We start from the raw sequence: 23835 nt of genomic DNA on the forward strand, positions 1-23835 counted from the left end.
AATTAAAGTTAGTAACTAATATTCTCGGAACGCAGAGTGTTATTTTCAGAACAGTACCGAGTTGTTAATTCTAACAAACCAGACATTGTTTGAATAATCAAACAGGACAGTTTACACAGTCTGTCGCTCATCTATCATATTCTGTTAATGGAAGCATTTTATGGTGTTTATGCCTTACAGGTATTGTTCATGATTACAAGCCTACCCATTAGCTGCTGGTTTCCTTTTTGAGGCTGAGCAGTTGCTCAGTCCATTCAATATACATGAGGGAACTGCAACTTTTCCATGTTTTAGAGGAATTGGTAACTCAGACATTTTGGGCATACATAGGCATAGCTCATTTCCATGCACGCTTAGCAGTTTTCACTTGCAATTTTGCAAATTTTTGCACTTTTAATTGCAGTAGCTATGCACATCAGTTTGGTGTGCAATTTTGTATAAATTTTATATGTAAAATGTGCCAAAGAGAATTTTCTATATTTTCTTTAAGATGTCTCTTTAATGCCTTATTCTTCTTTCACTCTATTCTAACTGATGTAACTTTTATAAGCTGACCTTAAGTAGCAAATCAATATATTGAAGCAGCAGGTTTCATTATCATGGTCTCACTCCAGCAAAGTACTTAAATACACCCTTAACTTTAAACACATGAGAAGTTCCATTGCAATCACTGGAACTACTCATAGACTTACAGTTAAGTGCATGGTGAAACGTGTTGCCGCACTGGGGCCTATTACAAGACAAGATGAAGATTTCTGCCAGGAGTAACCACAGGAATATCCAACATTTTCCCCCTCATAAGTAAAACACACATTTTTGTGGACACTATACATGTCCAGTCCCATGACTTCTTTTCCACACACCCCACTCCTCAGACAGTTATTCATTTTTAGACCCACCCGTGAACAATTATTCACTTTCTAAATCCGCCCTCAAACAGTTATTCACCTTATCTACGCCCCCCAAGTGACGTCAATGGAAAGTCCAAGAAGGCAGCAGCACAGAACTGTCAAACCCTCACGAGGCAAGAAAATCATTATTTTTTTCTGTGTGTGGTTTTTTAATGTTATGGTTTATTGTATTTTTTTAAATTGTGTCTAAGAAGAGGTATGATCTTTATGGTGGGAGGAGTATACTAGCAATAAACCATTGGGTAGTAATCAAGTGATTTGGCATTGCTGAAACAGTTTATCAACCGCAGAAGCTGATTCTAGCTTCATAGCAAATACTCCTCTAGGATGGAGTTTTACAGAGGTGAAGCCCGCAAATATATTGCCCATCCATAGTTTACAAACAAAAACAAGGATTCAAATAAATATTTCAGTTTTTGACTTGTTTTCCAACCAGTCAACTAACTAACTTAACCCTAAAGAAGATGTATAGTTCTGTTTAATATCTGCCTGAGAAGAAGGGATCATGCTATTATGAAGATGATCAGGAGACATAGTTACAAGTAAATATTTGTAGAGGAACTTAGCAGTCACAGCTTCTGTTGAAGTCAAGTGGAGTTGGGAGTGCTTTGCACATCTGAAAAGCAGCTCTTTGTACTACTTACATGAACTGTCCAGCTATCTGCTGACAATACAAGGTATGCCAACTTCTAGCCAAATTACCACCAAATATTTCTCCCTCTAATTCTAACTTTAGGTCAAAGAGTGGATGATGTTATGGGGCTTGATCCTGCAAAGTGCTGAGCATTTTGCTCCTGATCCCACAAAGCATTTAGCTATGTGCTTAACGTTGAACATGTCAGTTGGCCTTTTGAAGTCTTGCACTAGTCATATGGTTAAAGTTGAGCATATGCTTCAGAGCTTGGCTGGACCAGAGTTAGTGTTCAGCACTCTACAGGATCAAACTCAAGATAGGAATGGAGAAAAATATTGATTATATTAAATGTTTACAATAGACATCTATAATATATAGTCATATTAACCTACTCGAGCAATATGGTACTACTGAAGGCCTATGTTTTACTAGAATTAGGTTGTGATTGTTCCAGAGCAAAATCTATTTGAAGTGTGAGGGCTCACTCTGCCTTTTTGTTAGATATGATGTTCTCACCAGGATTTGAGGGGAACCCCAATTTCAGCTTCCAGACTGTGATGAATGCAGACAGTATCTACATGGTCTCGCATTATGCCCTTCTTCTCAACCTGAAATTGAACAACTCAGACTACTACAGGAAGAAACCTGCCCAAGCACCTGTGTCCCTGGTGAGTGAGGAAGATAGAACAAACCATGGTGAGAAGTAAAAAGCCCTTTGGTGACTGAAGATACAGTATTTATTTTATTTGGAGCTGCTAAACTCTGTTCGTTTCCTCCCAATCATTTGAGACTAGGCAGAGAAAGTAACCTGATATTTTCAAATCATGAAGCGACCGTAAACTAGTCCGCACGCGTGCACACACACAGAGACCGTAAACTATTCCATGCTTCCCCACGTATATACACTCACTCTCTCTCACTTTGCCTAGCTTTAGTTCACACCATTTGGTGCAGAAGGGGGTGGGTAATATGAAAAAGTGTTTCAATTCCAGTGATTATCAAAACTAACCTTTGAACGTTATTAGCATTTCCCATTTGTTTTTCTCAGAATAATTCAGTCTTTTGGGAGAGCGCATCCTTGCACCAGGCCTGAACTTGGCCTTGTGTGTCATTGGGTGTGTCACCTGAGTAAGAACTTCTCTTAATGAGGCAGGGCACATTCCTGATTAGTTGGCCCATGAAGGCAAAGCCCTGTATTAGAGGGCAGTGCAGAGCCTATGTGCACCATAGGGAGCAGCAGGTGTCCTCACATCTTCCAGCACTCAGGTCTTACTCAACAGGCGTGGGTGTTGGGCCATGGCTTGCCTCCCACGCCCTATTTGGGTCTTGTACAGCTCAGGAAAAGTATTGAAGGACCTGTCCCACCAGTGACCTCATCATAGGAACTGTAATTATGCCTGTCTCCTACGTGAATGGCCACAAAGAGAGGGGAAAGTTCCTTGCACCATCTCACTCATCATTGCCCAGGTGTGTAAGGGCCAGGCACAGTCTAGCTCTGGGTCAGTTTTTACTCTTACAGAAACTCTGTACCCCCATCCTCTGCCTCCTCATTTCTTTGTGTGCATCAGTCTGCTTGGCGAGAAGTGGATCTGGTAGCTGAGGCATACACATAGATGACTGTCATGTTATATTTAGATTTATATTGTTCTCTGCAGAAAGAGTTTATGAAGCAGGTTCAGTCCAGCGGAGTATTGATGGTGTTCTCTCAGGCATGGGTTGAGGAGCTCTACCATCAGGTACTGGAAAGGAACATGCTGGGAGAGGCTGGTTACTGGGGAAGCCCTGAGGAGCACAGTCTTCCACTCATCACCATGTTGACCGGTCAGTATCATATTGCCATTGCCACATGAACACCATATTCTGTTTGTATATATACAGATTAACTTCTAAATGTATTCTGTAGATACCTAAAATATTAAATATTTAAACATTAGGCTTCACTCAATTACCTGTAGTTCAACATGCTATATGGCTGAAGGACAGTGCTTACTAATGTGCCACTGGAGAAGAAATTTGGATTCAGGTGTGGCATGTACCTCATTCACTCTGAATCAGACATTCTGTGTTGAAAGTACTTGAATCCTGGATCATTTCAAAAAAATACCTGACAGTACCTTGGTTCTCTATGGCCAGTATGACCAAAAACTGAATAGACTCAGAAAGGTTAGCTTGTTTGTGTTTATGGCAGTCTTCCAAGCCCCTACTGATTTATGCAAAATCATGAACATTGAAAAAAATAATTCCAGCTATACATACAAAATGATAACGTTAAATTAGTTGTGACCACTCAAGAAAGGGATTTGGAGTCATTGTGGATGGTTCTTTGAAAACATCTGCTCAAAGTACAGTGGCAGTCAGAAAAGCTACCAATGTTAGGAACCATTAGGAAAATGATAGATACCAAGACAGTAAATACTGTAATGCCACTATATAAATCCATGGCATGCCTAAACCTTGAATACAGTGTTTTGTTCTGATTGCCCATCTCAAAAAAGATATCTTAGAACTGGAAAAGGTACAGAGAAAGGCAAACCAAAACATGATTAAGTGTATAGAATAGAGATTAAAAGGACTGTTACTGTTCATCTTGGAAAGGACACAAGTAATAGGGGATGTGATAGAGGTATATAAACTTATGAATGGTATAGAGAGTGAATAAGGAAGTATTATTTACCCTTATAGAGAACACAAGAACAGGGTCACCCAATGAAATTAATAGACAGCAGGTTTAACAAAAGGAAGTACTTCACACAATGCACAGTCAATCAATCTGTGGATGTTGCAAAGGCCAAAACTATGCCCTGTTCATTTCATTACCCTGAAGCATCTAGTACTGGTCACTGTTGGAGGACAGCGTACTGAGCTATGTGGACCATTGGTCTGAGCTAGTATGGCAAGTTTTATGTTTCTAATCAGAATCAGGGCTTACATGATAGTCAAAGCATGTGAAAAGTAGCTCTGTAGCTTTGTCAGAGATATTATAGGGACGGATCCTTAGCTGGTATAACTGAGCTTCAGGGGTTGTCTCTGGCAGATGCTGAAATGATCTTCCTTTGATATCTTGGAATCGAAGACCTACTGCTGCTCCAAAAATCTATCAGCAAAATCTAAATCTAGGATTTGTGCCCAGAACCGAAAGAACATGATCTGTGCCTTTCTAAAGATTCTCCTTCAGAGTCCTAGGGTGACAAGGATAGAATGTGGTGGATTAGACTAGAGAGGCAGTACTGGACTGGACCTTGGGAGACCTGAGTTCTACTCTTGGCTCTTCCATTAACCTGCTGTGTGACCTTGAACAAGTCACATCCCTACTGGTGCCTCAGTTTCCCCATCGGTAAAACAGAGGCAAGAACACTGACCTCCTTTATAAAACACTAAGATCTAAATGTTGCTTTTCCTCAGCACTTCTGTCTCCCCAAACCTCTTTCTCTATTCACCAGTGTTTATTAACAGCTCCATTGACTTCAGTGTGCTATTACAGAGGCAAAGGCTGTTGATTTCTGAAGACTCTGTAGAGCACTCTGGGACACAGCTTCGCTGGTGTCAGTTGAAATAGCTAACGGCCATTACTGTTCAAAAATTTGTAGTTTGGAGAAAAGCCAAAGGGGCTTTTAAAACTTGACCAGAACTTGTAAGTAAATACTGATGCAGGAGAAAGGAAGTTGTGTAACTGCCTTAGAAGTGGTGTGGTTCAACTCTCCAACTTCCTTTGTCACTGCAGGCCTCTCAGGAGGAACCTCTGGAAAAAAGCATGGTGTGTTCTGGGCATACATCCTAGATTTGTATTTTCACTGGCAGATATTGGAGCAGCAGTAGGGCACCAATAGAACAGCAGTGTAATGGCAGTGTACCCATGGCTCAGAACGAGCATGAATACTGGCAGTCTGAGCCTGCAATTTTTCCATTGATTGAACTCCCATTGATGTAGATTGATACTATGTCAGGGATATGCTAAAATACTACAAAATTCTGCTAAGAAGCTAAAAGACCGGAATATCTATGACAAATACTTCAGTGCTCCCATTAATATATTCCTAGGGGGGAAAAAATGCAGGATGGATATTGTGAAGGTGGGTATTCCTATAAAACTTTATCAATATTTTCTGTTTCAGTGTTGCATGCAATATGTTTACATGAGGCGCATACAAGTAAGTTTCTTGTAATTAGAAGCAATAACTTCGGGTAGCCCCATTTACTGGTATCATTCATTCTAATGTTTCACCTCTGAAAACACTGAGTTAAGTAGTCCTTTGTAATAACTGGCGAAGGGCTAGCACACAAAACTTTGGGGTAAATTAAAAGGCAGCCCCTGAAGGCAGAGACTGTTGAGAAGTCTAAGTTTTGAGTGTCTGGGCTAAGCTGCTAGACCTACCAAAATTTAATCCTTCTATCTGGTTATGTTTCGTTCCAGCTGTTAAGATTAAACAATACTGGGTTTTGAAAAGGCTGACTTGGGTCACTGTTAACCACTGGTCACAGCTCCCGAAGGGAATGCTTGTACAATGGACCTGCTGAGTTGACTTGTGGGGGACTGTACCCTTAAGGCCCTGCTTAGAGGGTCTAGCAGAGTCAAAGTTGTGGCTTACCCTGAACTGTGATTAATATCAGGAGAAAACATCCTATCAGTGAGGTCTGCTAGACTATGGACCAAGGAAAGTGATGGATGCTTTTTTCTTTGAATCACTTAAAATTACACTGAGGAGAACAGTTGGGATTATAATTCTTATTACCTGGAGGCCCTTTTGTACCCTCATTGAGGTCCCATCACAGTGCCAGAGGCATGTAAGTGAGAATCAGTCCCTCAAGAACATGCTATGAGAAATTCTGGAATGCTTAGTGCTGTGGTTCAATATGAAATGTTCTTCTTACCCCATATGTGTGTGTGTTTATGTCCTGGCAGACATTGATGGATTGGGGAGCAGTGCTATAGGTGGGCAGCTGATGGCATCTGCATCAACACAATCTCCTCTCACCCAGAATCAGAAGATGGATGATTCTATTGTGGCAGGTAGAAACTCTGCTCTGTGCGTGTGTGTGCGCGTGCACCATTAGAAGGCTTTTATATAGTAGAACCCCATGGAATTTATTCAAATGTGCAAAGGCTTCAGACAAATGGGACACTGAGCCCAGTGAAGTTGTTCCCTGGATTAATTTAACCTAATGTGCTTATGCAATTAATCACAGCTGGTGCTGTGGCAGGCTTTAAACGGTTTACCTATTAAAAGTAAACAACAGAACAAATATTTAGAACGTAAAGACCTAAGTCAATAAATCCAACGGACTAGTAAAAAGATCAGATGGTTCATTAAAAAGATCAGATTGTCCCGCAAGTAAAGAAGAGATGGGGCCCATTTCCCCTAAATGACAAAGCAGCAGTTCTTTTGCTTTCCAGGAAATGATGGTTTCATTTCTTGCTGCAGGTGTTGCTTTTGCTCGATACCTTCTGATTGGCTGCTGGAAGAATTTGATTGATACCTTATCCACGCCTTTGACTGGCCGCATGGCAGGAAGCTCCAAAGGGCTAGCATTCATCCTGGGAGCTGAAGGAGTCAAGGAGCAGAACCAGAAGGAGAAAGATTCTATTTGTATGAGCCTGGATGGACTGAGGAAGGCAGCCCGGCTGAGCTGTGCTCTAGGTATCAGTATGGACCAATGCCTAGATGGATTCATATAACTGGATGAAGCAGTAAATAGTAAATGTTCTTAAGAGGGAATTTGGGGAAGAGGGAAGCAAACTGGGAAGCACAGGAAAGCTGGTGTATAACCCAATAACCCTGTTTGTGATGCTGTCTGATGGTAAGATTGCATAACTCCAGTGAAAGAAATCAATAAAAATGCTGATTACGCAAGAAGTGTTTTGCCTCTTTGTAGGGGTTGCTGCTAATTGCGCATCTGCCCTTGCCCAAATGGCTGCTGCCTCCTGTGTTCAAGAAGAGAAGGAGGAAAGAGAAGCCCAAGAGCCCAGTGATACTATAACTCAAGGTAGCTACTATTGGCCAGTTAGTCTTTATTATCTAATGTTACCGAACTGACATTGTAAGGTATTTTGTTATAGGTGGCAGAAGCAGGAAAGGGGGAATTTCAGTGGCACAGTATGTTGGCAGTGGTTCCTCCAGTGGCTGAATGGCTAAGCTGTCAGCCTCCAGAACCTGGGGCCATGAGTTCAAGTCTTGCTCAAGGAGTAGCTGGGCTGCTGGCACCAGCTGAGGGTAGGGAGGTGGATTACTAGTTTTCCCAGGGCTGGAGCCAGCATGGGCGAGCAGCTGGCTCTGGAGCCACAGAGCTGCTTGCTCTGGCTGTAGGAACCGGAGCAGCGACTGGCCCGGGCATGCGTGAAGAGCCGCTCCAGCACATGCAGAGCCGCCCTGCAAAAGTCAGAGGTTCTATGATTGATAGAGACCATATGCTTGGTCCTTCTGTGAGGGCAGGAGACGGGACTTGATCTCTGGAGGTCCCTTCCAGTTCTAGGCTATGTCTACACTCGCGGCTTCCTGTGTGAGTAATATGCAAATGAGGTTGTGTGGAATATCGCTGAGTCTCATTTGCATACCTAATGAGCCACCTTTTTCTTCAGAAGAGGCTCTTGCGCAAGAAGGAGCATCTACACTGCCCCTTCTTGCGCAAGAAAAACCCTCTTGCACAATGCTGCTACGCCTGTTACTTTTCAGGAAGAACGGCATTGCGCAAGAAGGTTTTTCTTGCGCAAGAAGGTTTTTCTTGCCCAAGAAGGGGCAGTGTAGATGCTCCTTCTTGCGCAAGAGCCTCTTCTGAAGAAAAAGGTGGCTCATTAGGTATGCAAATGAGGCTCGGCGATATTCCACGCTTAACCTCATTTGCATATTACTCCCGCAAGAAGCCACAAGCGTAGACATAGCCCTAGTGTTCTATGATTGCCATGCAAATACATGGGAAGTACACCTACCAAGGAGACCATTAGTCTCACATAGACTTCGTTGTACCAGGATCTTATTACTTCACACTCCATTTTATCCTGTGTAAATCTTCTACTGATTCAGTTGAACACCATTAAACTCGCTCACTCACACAGAGAGAGAATGAACTTAAGTGTAGCATGTACATCTGAAAAAGGTGTTATCTTTTATCTTTTGCCTAAAACAACATATTAGCGTAAATCTTTCATATTGTGGTCTCCTCCATCCCCACCATACGTGAGAACAAATTGTTTGTTTGTTTGTTTAAGTGACGGATATTCTTAAGAAATGTTTTTTATTGTTTTTTACTGGACAGTGAAACAGAAGGTGGAGCAGAAGCTGGAGCAGATGGGGAAAGTGCAGGGAGTCTCCTTGCACCCTGCTCATGTTTTGTGCATGGATGCCATCCTCAATGTCGGACTGGAAATGGGAAGCCACAATCAAGACTGTTGGCCTCATGTGTTCAGGTACAAGAACCTAGTGGCTTTGTCTTTATTTTAACAGAATCCTGCAACTTAGAGCGTGTGTGTGAGAGAAATAAATTGGTATTTGTTCCCTTCATCATTCTGGGAGGGGCTCCCAGGGCTTAATATATTGATCCCCACAGCACTGCTGCCACCCAGGGTAGGGCTATTAACCCTGTAGTACAGATGGAGACCTGAGGCACAAGGGAGCTAAGGCCTAAATCCTCAAAGCATATGGAGGCAGCTAATACACACCTAGGAAGCCTGTGGTAGAGCAAGGAAATGAACCCAGATAATCAGCAAGTGCCCTAATCGCTAGCCTGTCCTTCCTTTCTAAAGCCATTTAAAGTCAAGGCTTTTAGAAACACAAAGGCAGCAGGTACTCCTGTATGTCTCCCCTCAGACTTCAGATTAGTGCAATGTCCCTTTCAGAGAAATTCCAGGCCCCAGGACAGGATAGCAAATCTCCACTTACTCAGCACAAGATAGGCTGGCTCCATAGGCCAAGATGGCTCCAAAGCGGATATGACCGTCAGCCCAGTGGTCTCTACATCACCATTTTCAGGTAGTGCGATTCTTTTAGCTTTTATGCCCCCCTGACTGGCCTACTTCACTATGTGCTTTCTAAATTATTAAACTAGCTCCAGTGAGGGACACTATTAGAGGTATTTGTAAAACAAATACATAGGATTTTGTTATTTGACAGATGCTTCCAGGTTACCTCTAAGGAGCCAGTGCAATGCCGAACCAAATTGTTTTGTAGTGACTGACTCTAGGGATTCACAATCCATGTTGTCCTATTTGTTCTCAGGGTGTGTGAATACATCAGCACTCTAGAGCACACCCATTTCAGCGATGGCGCATCTCAGCCCCCTCTCACTATAACCCAATCGCAGCAGGCCACAGCTGGGCTGCAAGTGGATTATCCGTCTGCACACTCCTCCAAGGAACTGACACCCGAGAAGGACACCACGCTGAGCAACAATCCCGTCATCCAGCCCGTCTCCATTCAAGACCTCATCAAGGAGAGTACCAAAGGCAGAGGCTTCGACTTTCGCGGAGGTAGCCTGTTAAGTGGAAGCAATGCCGCCAAGGCTGTCCTCACCCTCTCCACTCAGGCTGACAGGTAGGATTGCAATGTCTGAAACCTGGTTTGGTCTTCTTAAAATCTCTCCTGAGCCATCTTCTGAAATAAAGGGAACAGGCTGTCAGACGTGGACCATACAGACATTCATGCCATTTGCTTAGCAGCCAATGCTAGGGTTGAGGTAAGAGTGACATTTCCATTAGCACATACTATTTTCACATTCAACATGCAAAAAAAAAATCTCATTTTTGCTGAATTTTTCGATGCTTGTCTCCACCCGCAAGAGGAACATATATTTGAACCTCTTAACCTCTTTAACCTGGCCAGGGGCAGATGACCATTTTGTGGGGCCCCGGGCAGCATAATTCCGCAGGGCCCCCCCTTTGCCACGGCGCATGCGCGGGGCTTTTTGAAGCGCAGGGCCCGGGGCGGCCGGACGTTCGCCCTGCCCTATATCTGCCCCTGAATCTGGCAACCCTGGTAAACAGGATATGACAGATTAAAGAATTTTCTGGGCCAGGCAGGGTGCTGTGGGGTCTGGGCATGAGGAGTGTGATGCTGACCTGGCACCCTGCTCCCAGGGGTACTTGTGGCGCCACAAACCTCTCCCCCACACTGTTATGGGAGTAGCGGAGGAAAGCCTCAGGAGAAGTGCATCACTGCACTGTCATTCCCTTGCCAGGGTCCATACCACAGGTGTTTCCAGATCAGGGTCACCCAGAGTATGGAGGTTCAAGTATATTTGTAAATTATGGGCAAAAATTAGTTAATGCCTGAACAGTGTGTTTTCATACGCTGCATCATCTTTATTTCATTTAGAATTGCAACAGCATGCACAGGACAACAGAATAATACAAATACTTAATAGAGATCTTAGTTATGTACATGTGATTTTCATAATGTATCCTGTGGCGAGCGTAGTGAGTGGGGGGCACAGCCCCCTAGTATCTATAGCGATATACTATTATAAAAGGAGAGGGGTTCATCACAGAAAAGATTTGGAAGAATTGCAAAGCCTGGGTTTTCCAATGGTCTAATGGATAAGGCATCAGCCTCCAGAATTTGGGATTTTGAGTTTGAGTCCTGGCCCAGGAGCAGCTGCCTCCAGTTTCCCCAGGGCTACAGCTGGCACTGAGGGTAGGGAGGTGGGTTATCAGTTTTCTCAGTGCTGGAGCCAGCAGGGGTGAGCATCTGGCTCTGGAGCCATGGAGCTGTTTGCTCTGGCTGCAGGGAGCAGAGCTGTGAATGGCCCAAGTTGCGGGGGCTGCACATGCTAGAGGAGCTGTTCCAGATCCGCTGTGTGGAGAGCAGCCCTGCCAGAAATTACAGAGGTCGTGGAAAGTCATGGAATCCGTGACTTCTCTGACCTCCATGAGAAACACGCAGCCTTATTCATAGTAAGATTAATTCACTTGTATTGCTTGTGTATAACTTGCTCCTCAGATGGGTCAAATTAGGGATGTAATTGTGTAGTTGATTAACTAATAAGCAAAATCTTATTAATGCTATAGACCAGCTGTAGACCATCGTTTCCCAAACTATGGGCCACCGCCTGATACCAGGCCATGGGGAAAAAAATACCGGGCCTCAGTGTGGCTGCTGGGAGGGGAGCAGAGCAGGACGGGCTGGGAGGAGGGGTGTGTGGAGGAAACTGGTCACCGGGGAGCAGGGTTGGGGGCAGCAGGGCTGGTCCCGCTTTACGCCTCAGTCTTTACGCCTCCATCTAAACAAAGACATTAATTATCTTACCCATTACAAAGATAGCCTCCCCAATTATCACCTCTAATACCATTAGCTCACAGACATTTACCTCCTCCTCTCATCCCCCTTCTGTTCTGAAATGTGATTTGTCCTCTTCATATGTGTTCATTTTTTTGATTGTATCCTTTGGTATATATGGTTGTGCCAATTTTCTTCCACAAATGGATCTGAGAAAGTGGGTCTAGCCCATGAAAGCTCATCACCTAATAAACCATCTTGTTAGTCTTTAAAGTGCTACATAGTCCTGTTTTTTTGTTTCAGCTACACCAGACTAGCATGGCTACATTTCTATCACTAGAAAATACCAGACATTTTAAATGTCTGATAATTTCTCAATTTGTTTCCCGGACAAAACCCTCAAATACTGGAATGTCCGGTACAAAACCGGACACCTGGCAACCCTTCCCCTCCTTGCACCCTCCCTCCTAGCCAGATACCCTACCCCCAATCTGCTCCTGCTCCCACCTCCTGCAGTGTCCATGCGGTGCCAGGTCCTCCAAGCCCTGGCTCAGGCTGGGCGGAGGATGCAGCCAGGTGAAACACTGAAAATTTATTCATTTTTTTATATGCTTTTATCAGAGGCAGCAGCACAGGGCGACAGGCGGACTGGCTCCCCTCGTGGACCAGCATTTGCTTGGCACCCTGTGATATAGAGGCAGCAGCGTGAAGTGGCAGGGGGCTCCATGGGAGTGAGCACTGGCTGCCAGCCCTGCCCCCTCCCTCGGGACTATAGAATAGTTGACTGACTGCTAAGAATTCTTGAGGTTACTCAGCTATTCAGATAACCAATATTTAACATCCCTTGTACAAATCGGTACAACTCTGAAGTAAATGAAACTATGTCAGTTCACATCTGCTGAATATTGGCCCATGTCATATTTTAGCTTAGCCATTGGATCGATTGTTGCATGAAGCCACTAGCTGTACTTCAAATTAAAAATGGTCTATGCTGCAGTTAGAGCCCCAGAAAGAGTTCTGATTAATTATAGAGGCCCCTGCTTTTCCTTACTCCAAAAATAATAAAACTGGTGGATCAAAATGAAGTTGGTAACACTATCTAAATTATTAAACTCTCAGTAACCTAATCTGCTACTAACAGCCTGCAGCTGGCAGGCAGCAGCTGTATGTAGGCGGGGTTCTTCAGTGCACATAGATACTTTAACCTCCAGTTGTATTCTCTGCATTGTTGCTTACAGGCTATTTGAAGATGCTGCTGACAAGCTAAACCTGATGGCACTGGGTGGCTTCCTATACCAGCTCAAAAAAGCTTCTCAGTCCCAGCTCTTTCATTCAGTCACAGATACAGTGGATTATTCCTTAGCAATGCCAGGTAAATCTGTTAAAGCCCTCTTATGGGTTCAGGTGTTTCTTGTATGTTTTCTGCATTTCCTACATGATTTTCTGAGTGTTTGCTTTGCTGCTATATGCCCAGGACAGATAGCTTAAAGGCAACAGTAAAATACAAAGTTCAGTGAAAGATCCCTCTGTAGGGGTACGTCTACACTACAGCATTAATTTGAGTTAATTTAATTCGAAATAGTTAATTCGAATTAGCTTAATTCAAATTAACGCATCTACACACAAAACCTATTTCAAAATAGCATGTCCACACTGAGTGGACCCTGAACTGAAGTTAAGGTTGGCCGGAATCAGTACCAGCAGGGCATCAGGTTAGGACTTAGCCTCAGGCAGCAACCCCACGCACTAACTGAACTCCCTGCTTAAAGGGACCCTACCCCCACCCCGGACAGACAGTTCTCAAGGTTCCCCGCTTGCTTGTCTACCTCGATGAGGGACAACAAAGCAGTCCTGTCTTGGAGTGCCCGCACTCGGGACACCACAGCACGTGGCCACATGGAGCCAGAGCTGCCCCTGGGCATGCCAGTGCATCTTGTGGGGTCGTTGCTGCAGGCTGCCATCCAGGGGGATCCATCAGGGGGCTGTCAGGATCCAGGAGGCCATGAGGGAGAGAGCGTCCACCCCGAGGAGCACTCAGATCCACCCCGGTCCTCCCCACTGGGGGCTCATAGCCCGTTCCTCCCTCACGTCCTTCCACTTACCCCTCCCTATCCCCCCTTCCTGATGTCAAACAAAAGACACGTATGTTCAAAAATAGAAACTGGGTTTATTGAACAAAACTGGGGGGCAGAGAATGAACCTCTGGGGAGACTGGGAAAAGGAGGTGGGAGAGGGGAAGGGGGAAGCTCAGGGCCTAGGGTTGGGGATCTCACTGGACCAACTTGATTTTCATGCAAACCTGCTCCTGGGTTCTCATGTGGCCTTTGGTGGCCAGGCTGGCAGCTATCCTGCCATAGACAGTCGCATTCCTCCATCTAGTGCGGAGATCATGGACGTTGGGGGCATCCCTTCCTCCCAAAACCTGAATAAGGTCCATGATCTCCACCCTGAACCAGGAAGGTGCCCCCCTTCTCCAGCCCGTCAGGCTCCTGGGAGCTGGCAGACTGCTCCTGGGGAGCGGCAGATGGCTGGCTGGCTCATGTTTTGGGGCCACTGGGTCGGGGGCCCGGTGGCCACTGCTGGCTCTGGGTTGGCAGGCTTGGATCTGGTACAGGCACTGTGACCAGGGTCTACCCCTTTAATGGCTCCGGGGCTGGGGGAAAGGAGAGTAAGTTTTCCTGGTTGTGCCCAGAGTGGCCACCAGGGTTCCCTGGGAAGGCTGAAGGCCTCCTATCTTGAATTAAGTGTCTACACAGCACTTAATTCAAAATAGCTATTTAGAATTTGGCATTACTACTTAATTCAAAATAGCTATTTAGAATTTGGCATTACTCCTCGTAGAATGAGGTTTACCAAATTCAAATTAAGCACTCCGCTATTTCGAAATTTGCATGTATATATGCTATTAATGTTAATTCGAAATAACGGCTGTCATTTCAAATTAACTTTGCAGTGTAGACATAGGGGAATTGCAAAGTATTTTAAAAAGATATCTACAGTCCCTGGCCAAGAGAGCTTTAAATTCAGCACCTAATAGGGTACTAATCCTGACTCACAGCTGGGTGCTTCTATAATATAAGCATTTATTATTAATTATTATTTTATTTATTAATACATACCATTTAAATCCTTTAATTCCAAATTAATAACATCTATGGCTAAAGAGGAGACCTAGATTTTGCATGTAGGTTACATGTCACTAGTGGCAAGTCTACACAGGGGAGTTATTTGGAAATAAAGGGCTTATTTGGAAGAAGAATAAGCTTATTTCGAAATGGTTATTTTGGGGGTTATTTTGAAATAAGCTGGTAATATAGACATAGCATAAGTGGGTAGACATAGCAATACACTGCTACTAGATTCCAGACAGTGCACCCAACAGAAATTCTCAAGATAAAGCAGAGCGGATAGTCTCCAGGTTTCTCCTGCCGTGTGAAAGCCACCCCCTTGTAGCACAAGGGCAGTGTAATATGTAATTCTCCATAGCTCTTCAGACTGGGCATAAGGACCTGATCAAAAAGAACATTTTCCATTGACCCAAAGAACTTTGGACCAAGATATAAATGAGGCTTGAGGAGTACACAAGATTAGCGCTGCTGCTAAGTGAAGAGTTTTTTGCTCTCCGTGAATTCAGATTGATTTTTGCACTACTTTGCATTATTCCAGAATGACATTCAATTTGTTATTTTCCACTCATATCTTTTCTCTCTGACTCAACAGCATGTATTACTTTATTATTAATGAATGGTCTCTCTGTGATTTGTACATAGTGTTCCATCAACAACTGTTAGATTCTTATTGATAAACTAGGCAAATATAACTTAGATAGGGCCACGATAAGGTGGGTGCATAATTGGCTGGATAACCGTAGTCAGAGAGTTGTTGTTAACGGTTCTAAATCCTGCTGGAAAGGGATAACAAGTGGAGTTCCTCAAGGGTCTGTTTTGGGACCCGTACTATTCAATATCTTCATCAATGATGTAGATATTGGGATAGAGAGTACTCTTATTAAGTTTGCAGATGATACCAAACTGGGTGGGGTTGCGACTTCTTTGGAGGATAGGGACATAATTCAAAATGACCTTAGCAAGTTAGAGAAATGGTCAGAGGTAAACAGGATGAGGTTTAATAAAGAGAAATGCAAAGTGCTCCACTTAGGAAGGAACAATCAGTTCCATACATACAAGATGGGAAGCGACTGACTAGGAAGGAGCATGGCGGAAAGGGATCTAGGGGTCATAGTGGACCACAAGTTGAATATGAGTCAACAGTGTGATGCTGTTGCAAAAAAAGCAAATATGATTCTAGGTTGTATCAACAGGTGTGTTGTAAGCAAAACTCGTGAAGTCATTCTGCCGCTCTACTCTGCACTAGTTAGGCCTCAGCTGGAGTACTGTGTCCAGTTCTGGGCGCCACATTTCAAGAAAGATGTGGAGAAATTGGAAAGGGTACAGAGAAGAGCGACAAGAATGATTAAAGGTCTAGAGAACATGACCTATGAAGCCAGGCTTCATGAACTGGGCTTGTTTAGTTTGGAAAAAAGAAGATTAAGGGGGGACATGATAGCGGTTTTCAAATATCTAAAAGGGTGTCACAAGGAGGAAGGAGAAAATTTGTTCCTCTTGGTTTCTGAGGACAGGACAAGGAGTAATGGGCTTAAAGTGCAGCAGGGGAGGTTTAGATTGGACATTAGGAAAAAATTCCTAACTGTCAGGGTGGTCAAATATTGGAATAAATTGCCAAGGGAGGTGGTGGAATCTCCCTCTCTGGAGATATTTAAGAACAGGTTAGATAGACATCTGTCAGGGATGGTGTAGGTGGAGCTTGGTCCTGCCTTGAGGGCGGGGGGCTGGACTCGATGACCTCTCGAGGTCCCTTCCAGTCCTATTATTCTATGATTCTATGATTCACACCATTAATAGTAGTGCACACAGCTGCTTAAATATTTGTTTTATGTGTCAAAAAGAGGTAAGCTTCCTAATTATGGTCTCCATTAGAGATAAAAGCAGAGGCATCCTTATGAATTTATCAATTATGTGAATTTCCCAGCATTTTGAGAGCAGTGGGAGATTAAATTAGAGTTACGATGGATTTCAAAGTGTTAGGGAATTAAGAATTTGTATTGGCTGTTGAGAAATTAAGAAGGTTTTAAAGTTCTCTTTATCCTGTGTTCTTTAGCTCTGTAAAGACAATTTACAACCTCCCACTACCATGAAAATAAAGAAACTACAGTTAACTCTTTTCCTTGTAAATGTTACCAAAAGATTCTAAAGCCAACTCCTCATACTAAGGGTGAATCATAAACCACTTGCCCATCTAGACTGAATGCTCACCAGAATGCAACCTTTATCATTGATTTATTATTTTATATTTTCCCCAAGTGATTACACCTTAAAAATGCATTTGAAAAAATACACATTGTGAAGTAGTGAGACCATACCTAAACGACATAGCCGTGTAAGCCATTCCTACAGAATAGATCCTTTTTCAGTTTATTCCTGTGCTTTTGCAAGTACAGACTGCTTGCTATGCTGAATTTCTTTCTGGACCCATTTTAATATGTACGGAATTTAAATCAAATACTTTGTGACCAGACTTGAATTTCAACTGAGACCTGTGGAGATGAAATGCTAGAGATCCCTAATTCCTGTTCATTGTCCTTCTGCTCATAACAATTTTCACATTCATTTTCTTAATGCACCTTATTTTTCTTGTAGGTGAAGTAAAGTCTACCCAGGACAGGAGAAGTGCACTCCATTTATTTCGTCTTGGGGATGCCATGCTCAGGATTGTACGGAGTAAATCCCGCCCATTGCTCCATCTCATGCGTTGCTGGAGTCTGGTAGCACCTCATCTAGTAGAGGTAAGAGAGAGAGAAGAACCTGTCGAACAAAAGGTATTGTAAACGCACCTCACTTAGAGATTTAAAAAAAAAATCAAACTTTGACTAATGCAGAATATCTGCAGTTACACTAGACATAATAACATCTTAAAGACTATTAATCTTCTTTTATCTAGAGTCAGGAATACATACTCACCCCTTCTTGTGGTACAGTATTGCACAGCTAGAGAGGTACATTGTGAGCACTTTCACGCCTACTTCTCAAACATCTAATAATGTCTAAATTCAAAAACATAATTCCAGGGCAAGACATTTAGTGTGTTTCAACATGGCAATTCCTGTGGAAACTAGCTGTGCCTACACTAATTGAAAACCATTTTAATAGAGCTAGGTTTCTTGGGTTTATGTCATGCATGTGAACAAGTATTTGTACCTGAGCTTTCTTTATGTTGTTAATTACATTTGTCATCATGCATTGAGTTTTAAGGTGTACAAGAAGTACGTATCTCAGGAGTTTAAGATCTAGGATAAATAAAATACTTGGTCGGGTGTTAAGGCGTGTTGAAAATGTCCACAGTGGTATGTTTTGACTGTACAAATGGTCTACATTCTCAAAATAATTAGTGATTTTTGGATGCCCAGCATGAGATGTGTTAAAGGAGCCCAAGCCCTTGCCTTCTGGAATCAGTCCCCTTTAAAATGTCTCAGTTTGGGCATCTAAAAAAGGAGGCTCCCAAAATCACCTGTCACTTTCAAAATGTTGGGCATACCAAAAGTTCTCTTTTGGTGAATTTTGGCATAGGGGAAAGCATAAGGAGGAAGAGGCTGGTTGGAGTACAGTGACTGAGCAAAGAGATGCTTGGGTAGTCCCCCAGTGAGGAATAACTTTGTCCAGATTCACTCCAGCCCCACATTTGGAATAGCTCTTGCCAGCTGAGCAGTGTCCTGTTGAGAGCATTCCATTTCTTGTTTAATGTACTTTATTGCTAGTTATTTTTATTGTGCCATAGGTAGCCAGTGCCAAAGAGATAACGGTTCCCTTTCCTAAGTGTTTAAGAACATTCTAAATATAGTACTTAACCATAAATAGACTTTTAAGAGAACAGTACATTTATACAATGAAATGTGAGAGATGCAATTTCCCCTCAATGTTAGCCATTGAACGCAACAGTAATCTGAAAAAGCATGGATGATTGTAGACTTTTTTTTTAACTCAATAAATCTTCCCGCATCTTCTAACTATTGAGCATCTACAATACATAACCACTTATTTTCCATTGGATGGTTACTGTGTTCATTCAGGCAGGACTCTCTGGAGCTATTTTTGGAGGTTGGCACAACCAAGTTGCTACTTGTGTGTCCCGGCCAAAATTCTGGTATTTTTTCCTTCATTCCTTTCTCTCTGTAGGCCGCCTGTCATAAAGAGAGACATGTTTCTCGGAAGGCTGTCTCCTTCATCCATGATATCCTCACCGAGGTGCTGACAGACTGGAATGAGCCACCCCATTTTCACTTCAATGAGGCGCTGTTCCGTCCATTTGAGCGTATCATGCAGCTGGAGCTGTGTGATGAGGATGTCCAGGATCAGGCAAGTCAACCCTCATGATGGTGTCTGCATCCTGCATGTCATACAGGCAACAAGGGCTGTCTCAATTGTACATGTAGTGGCTACCATATCTGCCCATTTTCCTTTCATAGGATGCTTCTGAAACCCTGTATACAGCTTTCTCCCTAGCTAGAGCACCAATACAAGATGTGATAGACCCACCACAATTATTTTTGTAATAAGCATCTTATGGAAAGCTGCCTCATCATTGTCACCCAGTTCAATACAGTGACTTTTCTACAGTGCAGTAGATTGTGGAGCAATAATTTGTTCTGTTCCTTTATCAGGACTCACCTCAGATTCAAATTACTTCTTTTATTAGGTAAGTATACACCATGCATTAGAGCCAGATCTTCCAAGAGGGGGCACATGAAATAGCAGCCAGGAAGCAGTAGGCTTTGGGACTATGTAGTTGGTGATTCAGCTGTTTTTTCCTTATTGCAGGAAAGTGATTATTCAACTTCCAGCCCTTTAGATTTGAACGAAAAGTAACATTTTCTGGAAGAAAAAAAAATAGATCAATCTACTTTTTTTTTTTTTGGTTACTTCTGTTGGTGTTTGTCGGATAATTTCTGTTAGTTGTTCCTTCCCCCTGTTCGACTGGCTGGATTTATTTTTTGAAAGTTTTCTCTGCTTTGCCTACACTAGGTGATCACATCCATAGGAGAGCTGGTGGAGGTGTGTTCCATTCAGATCCAGTCTGGGTGGAGGCCCTTGTTCAGTGCACTGGAAACAGTCCACAGCAGTAGCAAGTCTGAGCTGAAGGAGTACCTTGTTGGAGAGTATTCTATGGGTACGAGTTTTCTCTATTGCTTGTTTGATGTGTTTCTTCATCCCATTATCTCTGAGCGAGGAAGGGAGAATGTTAAGGCCATTCAGCAGTCTGGCCGAGCCACGTTGTGCTGCTGGACCATTGATCCATCAGGTTGCTCTGTGGGTGTCCTGTGGCAGGAAAAAAAGAGGCTCCTTATCAGGCCTGCCAGAAGGAGGTGGAGGTGGTGCAAAGAGGACAAGTACCCTGGGATCTAGTAATTCACAAGGTTTAGCGACCACGGCTGCCTTTAAATCACTGCCAGAACCCTGCACAGAGCACTCCAGGTAGTGCTAAAGGGCTGATGAGAGGCAAGCTCAGCCCTACCCCTTCTACCTGAGGCCCTGCCCCTTCCAATAGCACAGAGCCTGCCCACACCCCACACACACCTGACCCAGGAGACTGGAAATTCTGTTGACTTCCTATGCCTTATGGCCATTTCTTGTCTATGCACCCGAGCCAGGCAGCCTGCATTTTGCCCACAATGTGAAACAGGTGCTTCTGTAAGAGAGGGCTTGTTAGCACTAGAGGTGCTGGGCAGCTGATGAGCAAGGTTCATCTCACGTAGCACTAACACATAATCCGTAGAGTCAAATCTGTAACAGTCTTGCCACATCAGTCCCGTGTCTCTCCTGAACACAGCAGGTCAATTTTATGGAACATGTATGGGGAAATGTCCATTCTATATTTTATCAACTTAGCAGGTACTTTAAAATGTTTTAAAAGTCAGATCTAGGTAAGTATGTGCCTGCTGGAATCTAGTCTTTCAGATCCATTGTATACTTTAGGCAGGCGTTGAAAGGTTTATTATCAACTCAAGAAAACAGACCAATTTTGCTTCTGTCAAGAGTCAAGCTTGTAAATGTGACAGCCACCTTGGCAGCCAGTAACAGTGAGAACTGAACCAGAGCTAAAAGCATGAAGTGCTACAGCCTGAGCTAGAAAGAGAAATCTCTGTAGCTGGGGCAGATCTGTTCTGGGATCAATTTGGGGAAGTTCTTTGGCCTGCGTCATATAGGAGGTCAGACTAGAGCAGGGGCTGGCAAAATATAGTTTACGGCTGGATCCAGCCCCCCAAACCACCAGATCCAGTCCACTAGCCTCCTCTGGACACACCCCTGCACCCAACTAAGAGCAGCCAGCTGCTGGGGCCAGCACATGCATCTCTGCGCACCACAAGCAGTAGGGGAGGGGAGCCTATACGCACTACCCCCACCCCAGAACAATCTTGCAGCTCCCATTGACTGGAAACCAGCCAATGGGAGCTGCCTGGACTGTGTTTGCAGCACAGGCACTGTGCAAAGTATCCACTCCCCTCAGAGAGCACATGCGCTGCCCCTTCCCCCAACTGGCTGTTTTGAGTGGCATGCAGGGGTGTCAAAGGCAAGGAGCCTTCCTGAGGGCTCCCACTGGGCTGCAGGCTGGGAGCCACCTAGGTAAGCATCTCCCAACCAGAGCTTGCACCTGTCACCCCAACCCCTTCTTCACCCAACCATCAGTTCTCCCTCCCGTACCCTGGCTCCAAGTCAAAGCCCTACCTTCTGTACCCCTGCTCTGGTACCCATACCCCATCCTGTACCCCAACTACCTACCCCAGGTCACAACCCAAACCCCTGCACCCTCTTTCACCCTTGCCACAGGTCACAATCCCCTCCCAGATCCTGCATCCCCTCCTCCAGGTCAGAATCCTCTCCTGCACCCATGACCCCTCCTGGACTTTGCACCCTCTCCTGCACCTTAATCCCCTGTCCCAGATCACAACCCCTACTTCACCCAAATTTCCTACATCCTATTCTGCACCACAATCCCGGACCTCTAGCTCCCTGATGCACCCAACCTCTATACCAGCCGCCCACCCCCCCCCCCCCCCCCCACACATCTCCTCAATTAACATCATGGAAGAGTGCAGCCCTTGACCACTTACCAAATTCTTGGAGTGGCCCCCATAAAAAATTGTTGGGCTAGAGGTTCACAGTGGTGCCCTCTGGCCTTGGAATCTTTGAAACTATGACTCTTATTCTCTACTGATTAGGTACAGAGGGGAACCTGTAAATCACTCTCCAGTGGGTTGAGAGAACACCCTCAGGTAGCTAGTCCCTTAGGAGCAAGAGGAAAAGGAAAGTAGATGCAGCTTCCAAGGCGGTCACAACATTTGCCTGTCAGAAAGTTGCCTATCTATCCCAGGAGTGTGATGGCACATTCAGCTGAACTAGCATAATAAGAAAACACAGGGAACCTCACCCTAATTTTTTTTTTTTTTAAAGTAACCATCTTTACATCCTATTGTTCTCATAGGGAAATGCCAGGCTCCAGTTTTTGACGTCTTTGAAGCATTTCTCAACACAGACAACATCCAGGTCTTTGCCAATGCCGCCACTAGTTACATTATGTGCCTTATGAAGTTTGTCAAAGGATTAGGTAAATATGATTTTTCCTTTTATGTCATTAAGCACAACCTTTCTTTTGTGGGGGTGGGTTTTTTATTCTGGAAGAGGTGAGTTGTTTATTATAAGGTAACGAGTATACTCGGAGAAAGATTTCACAGATGGTAAGATGGGGATACTGTATAAAAGGATTATTCAGAAACATTTTTGTTGCTGTTGGATTTTAGGGTATGTCACAGCAACAAAGATTGAGCAATCTAATTATTTTTACTATGACTTCCCATACCCATATACTGTAAATACTACAAAATTCTATAGCAATAGTCCAGAACTCTGCAGTCACAGTATTGTAATATTAGGGGACGGGATTGGATTAGCACAAAGAGCGCTGTAGCATTTTTTTTCCTAAGGGCAGTTTTCCATTCAGTGATCAAAGCCACTTTTTTTTCCCCCCCAGTCCCTTAGCAGCAGCATTTGGCACAGAAGCTGCCAAAAATCTGCTGGAACATTCTATAAGGACATGAGTATCTCAGGTAATAGCAATCTGTCAGCAAGATTAACTTATTTCTGGTAGTGAGGTCAGAGTAAGTGGGAGAGAAGATAGGGTATGACAAGTCAAGGTGACCTTGTACTGTAATCCATAATGTTTGTATACATTTCAGAACAAAGGCAAATTCTGGTGGGTCGTTCTGCCCTCTTATTCACATTTCCCTCCTTGGCTTTGATCAAGAAACAATTGTCAGTAATTCTGAGAAACTATGGAATTTATTCTCCTCCTCCTACTAATATAAATAGCAACATGCCAGGGAAAACTGACTGGAGCCCTACTTTCTTTTGTTTAATTCATCCTTTAATTCATAAACGATGCAGCAATTTTGTGCCTCGTCCTACCCTCTGATTTCAGTGGACACAGGACCTAGCCTTTGAAGAGGGGGACATGGTAATTATTTACTCCTTTATGGAAAACATTAAAATTGTATGCCAAGAACAAAAGAAGAAATTGTAAACACTGAACCAGTTACAGATTTTTCTTTTGATAGTTTAGAAAGAATGTTTTCCATTTGTTGAGATGGATTTATCAAAAGGGAAAGAAATGGATATTTGTCTGTAAAATTGTAATGAACAAATGGAATTCCTACTCTGAATCTAATTATATATATAATATTTACCTACTAGCATACTTAACCGGCATTGCCCGAGTGCTTCAGGGCAGGGTATTGGGGATGAGGGAAGTGGTTTTGGGACGGGAGCTATTTACTCGTGTGCTGGCAAGCAAGATTGTGGAGCCCCAGCTTTGCTGGTCACTTGGTTGGTGGAATGGCTGCCCTCCTCTCCCCTGTTCCCCCTGCAGTCTCACTGGCCCCAGTGGACACTTTTATATCGTGTCCCTTCAAAAGCAGCCTCTCCCTTTGCATGTTATGGAAAACTCTCCTTTTCCCAGGGCT

The 23835-nt window shown here is 43.8% G+C and overlaps 1 protein-coding gene across 11 annotated transcripts in view; it reads left to right on the forward strand.

Moving 5' to 3' along the window:
* The window catches only part of ARFGEF3 (ARFGEF family member 3), a 138913-nt gene that overhangs the window by 74709 nt on the left and 40369 nt on the right, over positions 1-23835 (forward strand). For 6 of the 11 annotated variants that reach the window (XM_075924277.1, XM_075924276.1, XM_075924278.1 and 3 more), the window contains exons 13-26: positions 941-1024; positions 2047-2213; positions 3201-3366; positions 5658-5693; positions 6446-6553; positions 6966-7181; positions 7417-7527; positions 8794-8944; positions 9753-10067; positions 12986-13119; positions 17465-17610; positions 18998-19177; positions 19844-19988; positions 22302-22424. In XM_075924277.1, coding sequence (XP_075780392.1) covers positions 941-1024; positions 2047-2213; positions 3201-3366; positions 5658-5693; positions 6446-6553; positions 6966-7181; positions 7417-7527; positions 8794-8944; positions 9753-10067; positions 12986-13119; positions 17465-17610; positions 18998-19177; positions 19844-19988; positions 22302-22424 — 2082 coding nt within the window. The remainder of the gene's footprint in view (positions 1-940; positions 1025-2046; positions 2214-3200; positions 3367-5657; positions 5694-6445; positions 6554-6965; positions 7182-7416; positions 7528-8793; positions 8945-9752; positions 10068-12985; positions 13120-17464; positions 17611-18997; positions 19178-19843; positions 19989-22301; positions 22425-23835) is intronic. The other 5 variants (XM_075924270.1, XM_075924269.1, XM_075924273.1 and 2 more) reach the window with 3 other exon arrangements.

Source organism: Pelodiscus sinensis, chromosome 3 (assembly GCF_049634645.1).
Source record: "Pelodiscus sinensis isolate JC-2024 chromosome 3, ASM4963464v1, whole genome shotgun sequence".
Taxonomy (NCBI): Eukaryota; Metazoa; Chordata; order Testudines; family Trionychidae; genus Pelodiscus; species Pelodiscus sinensis.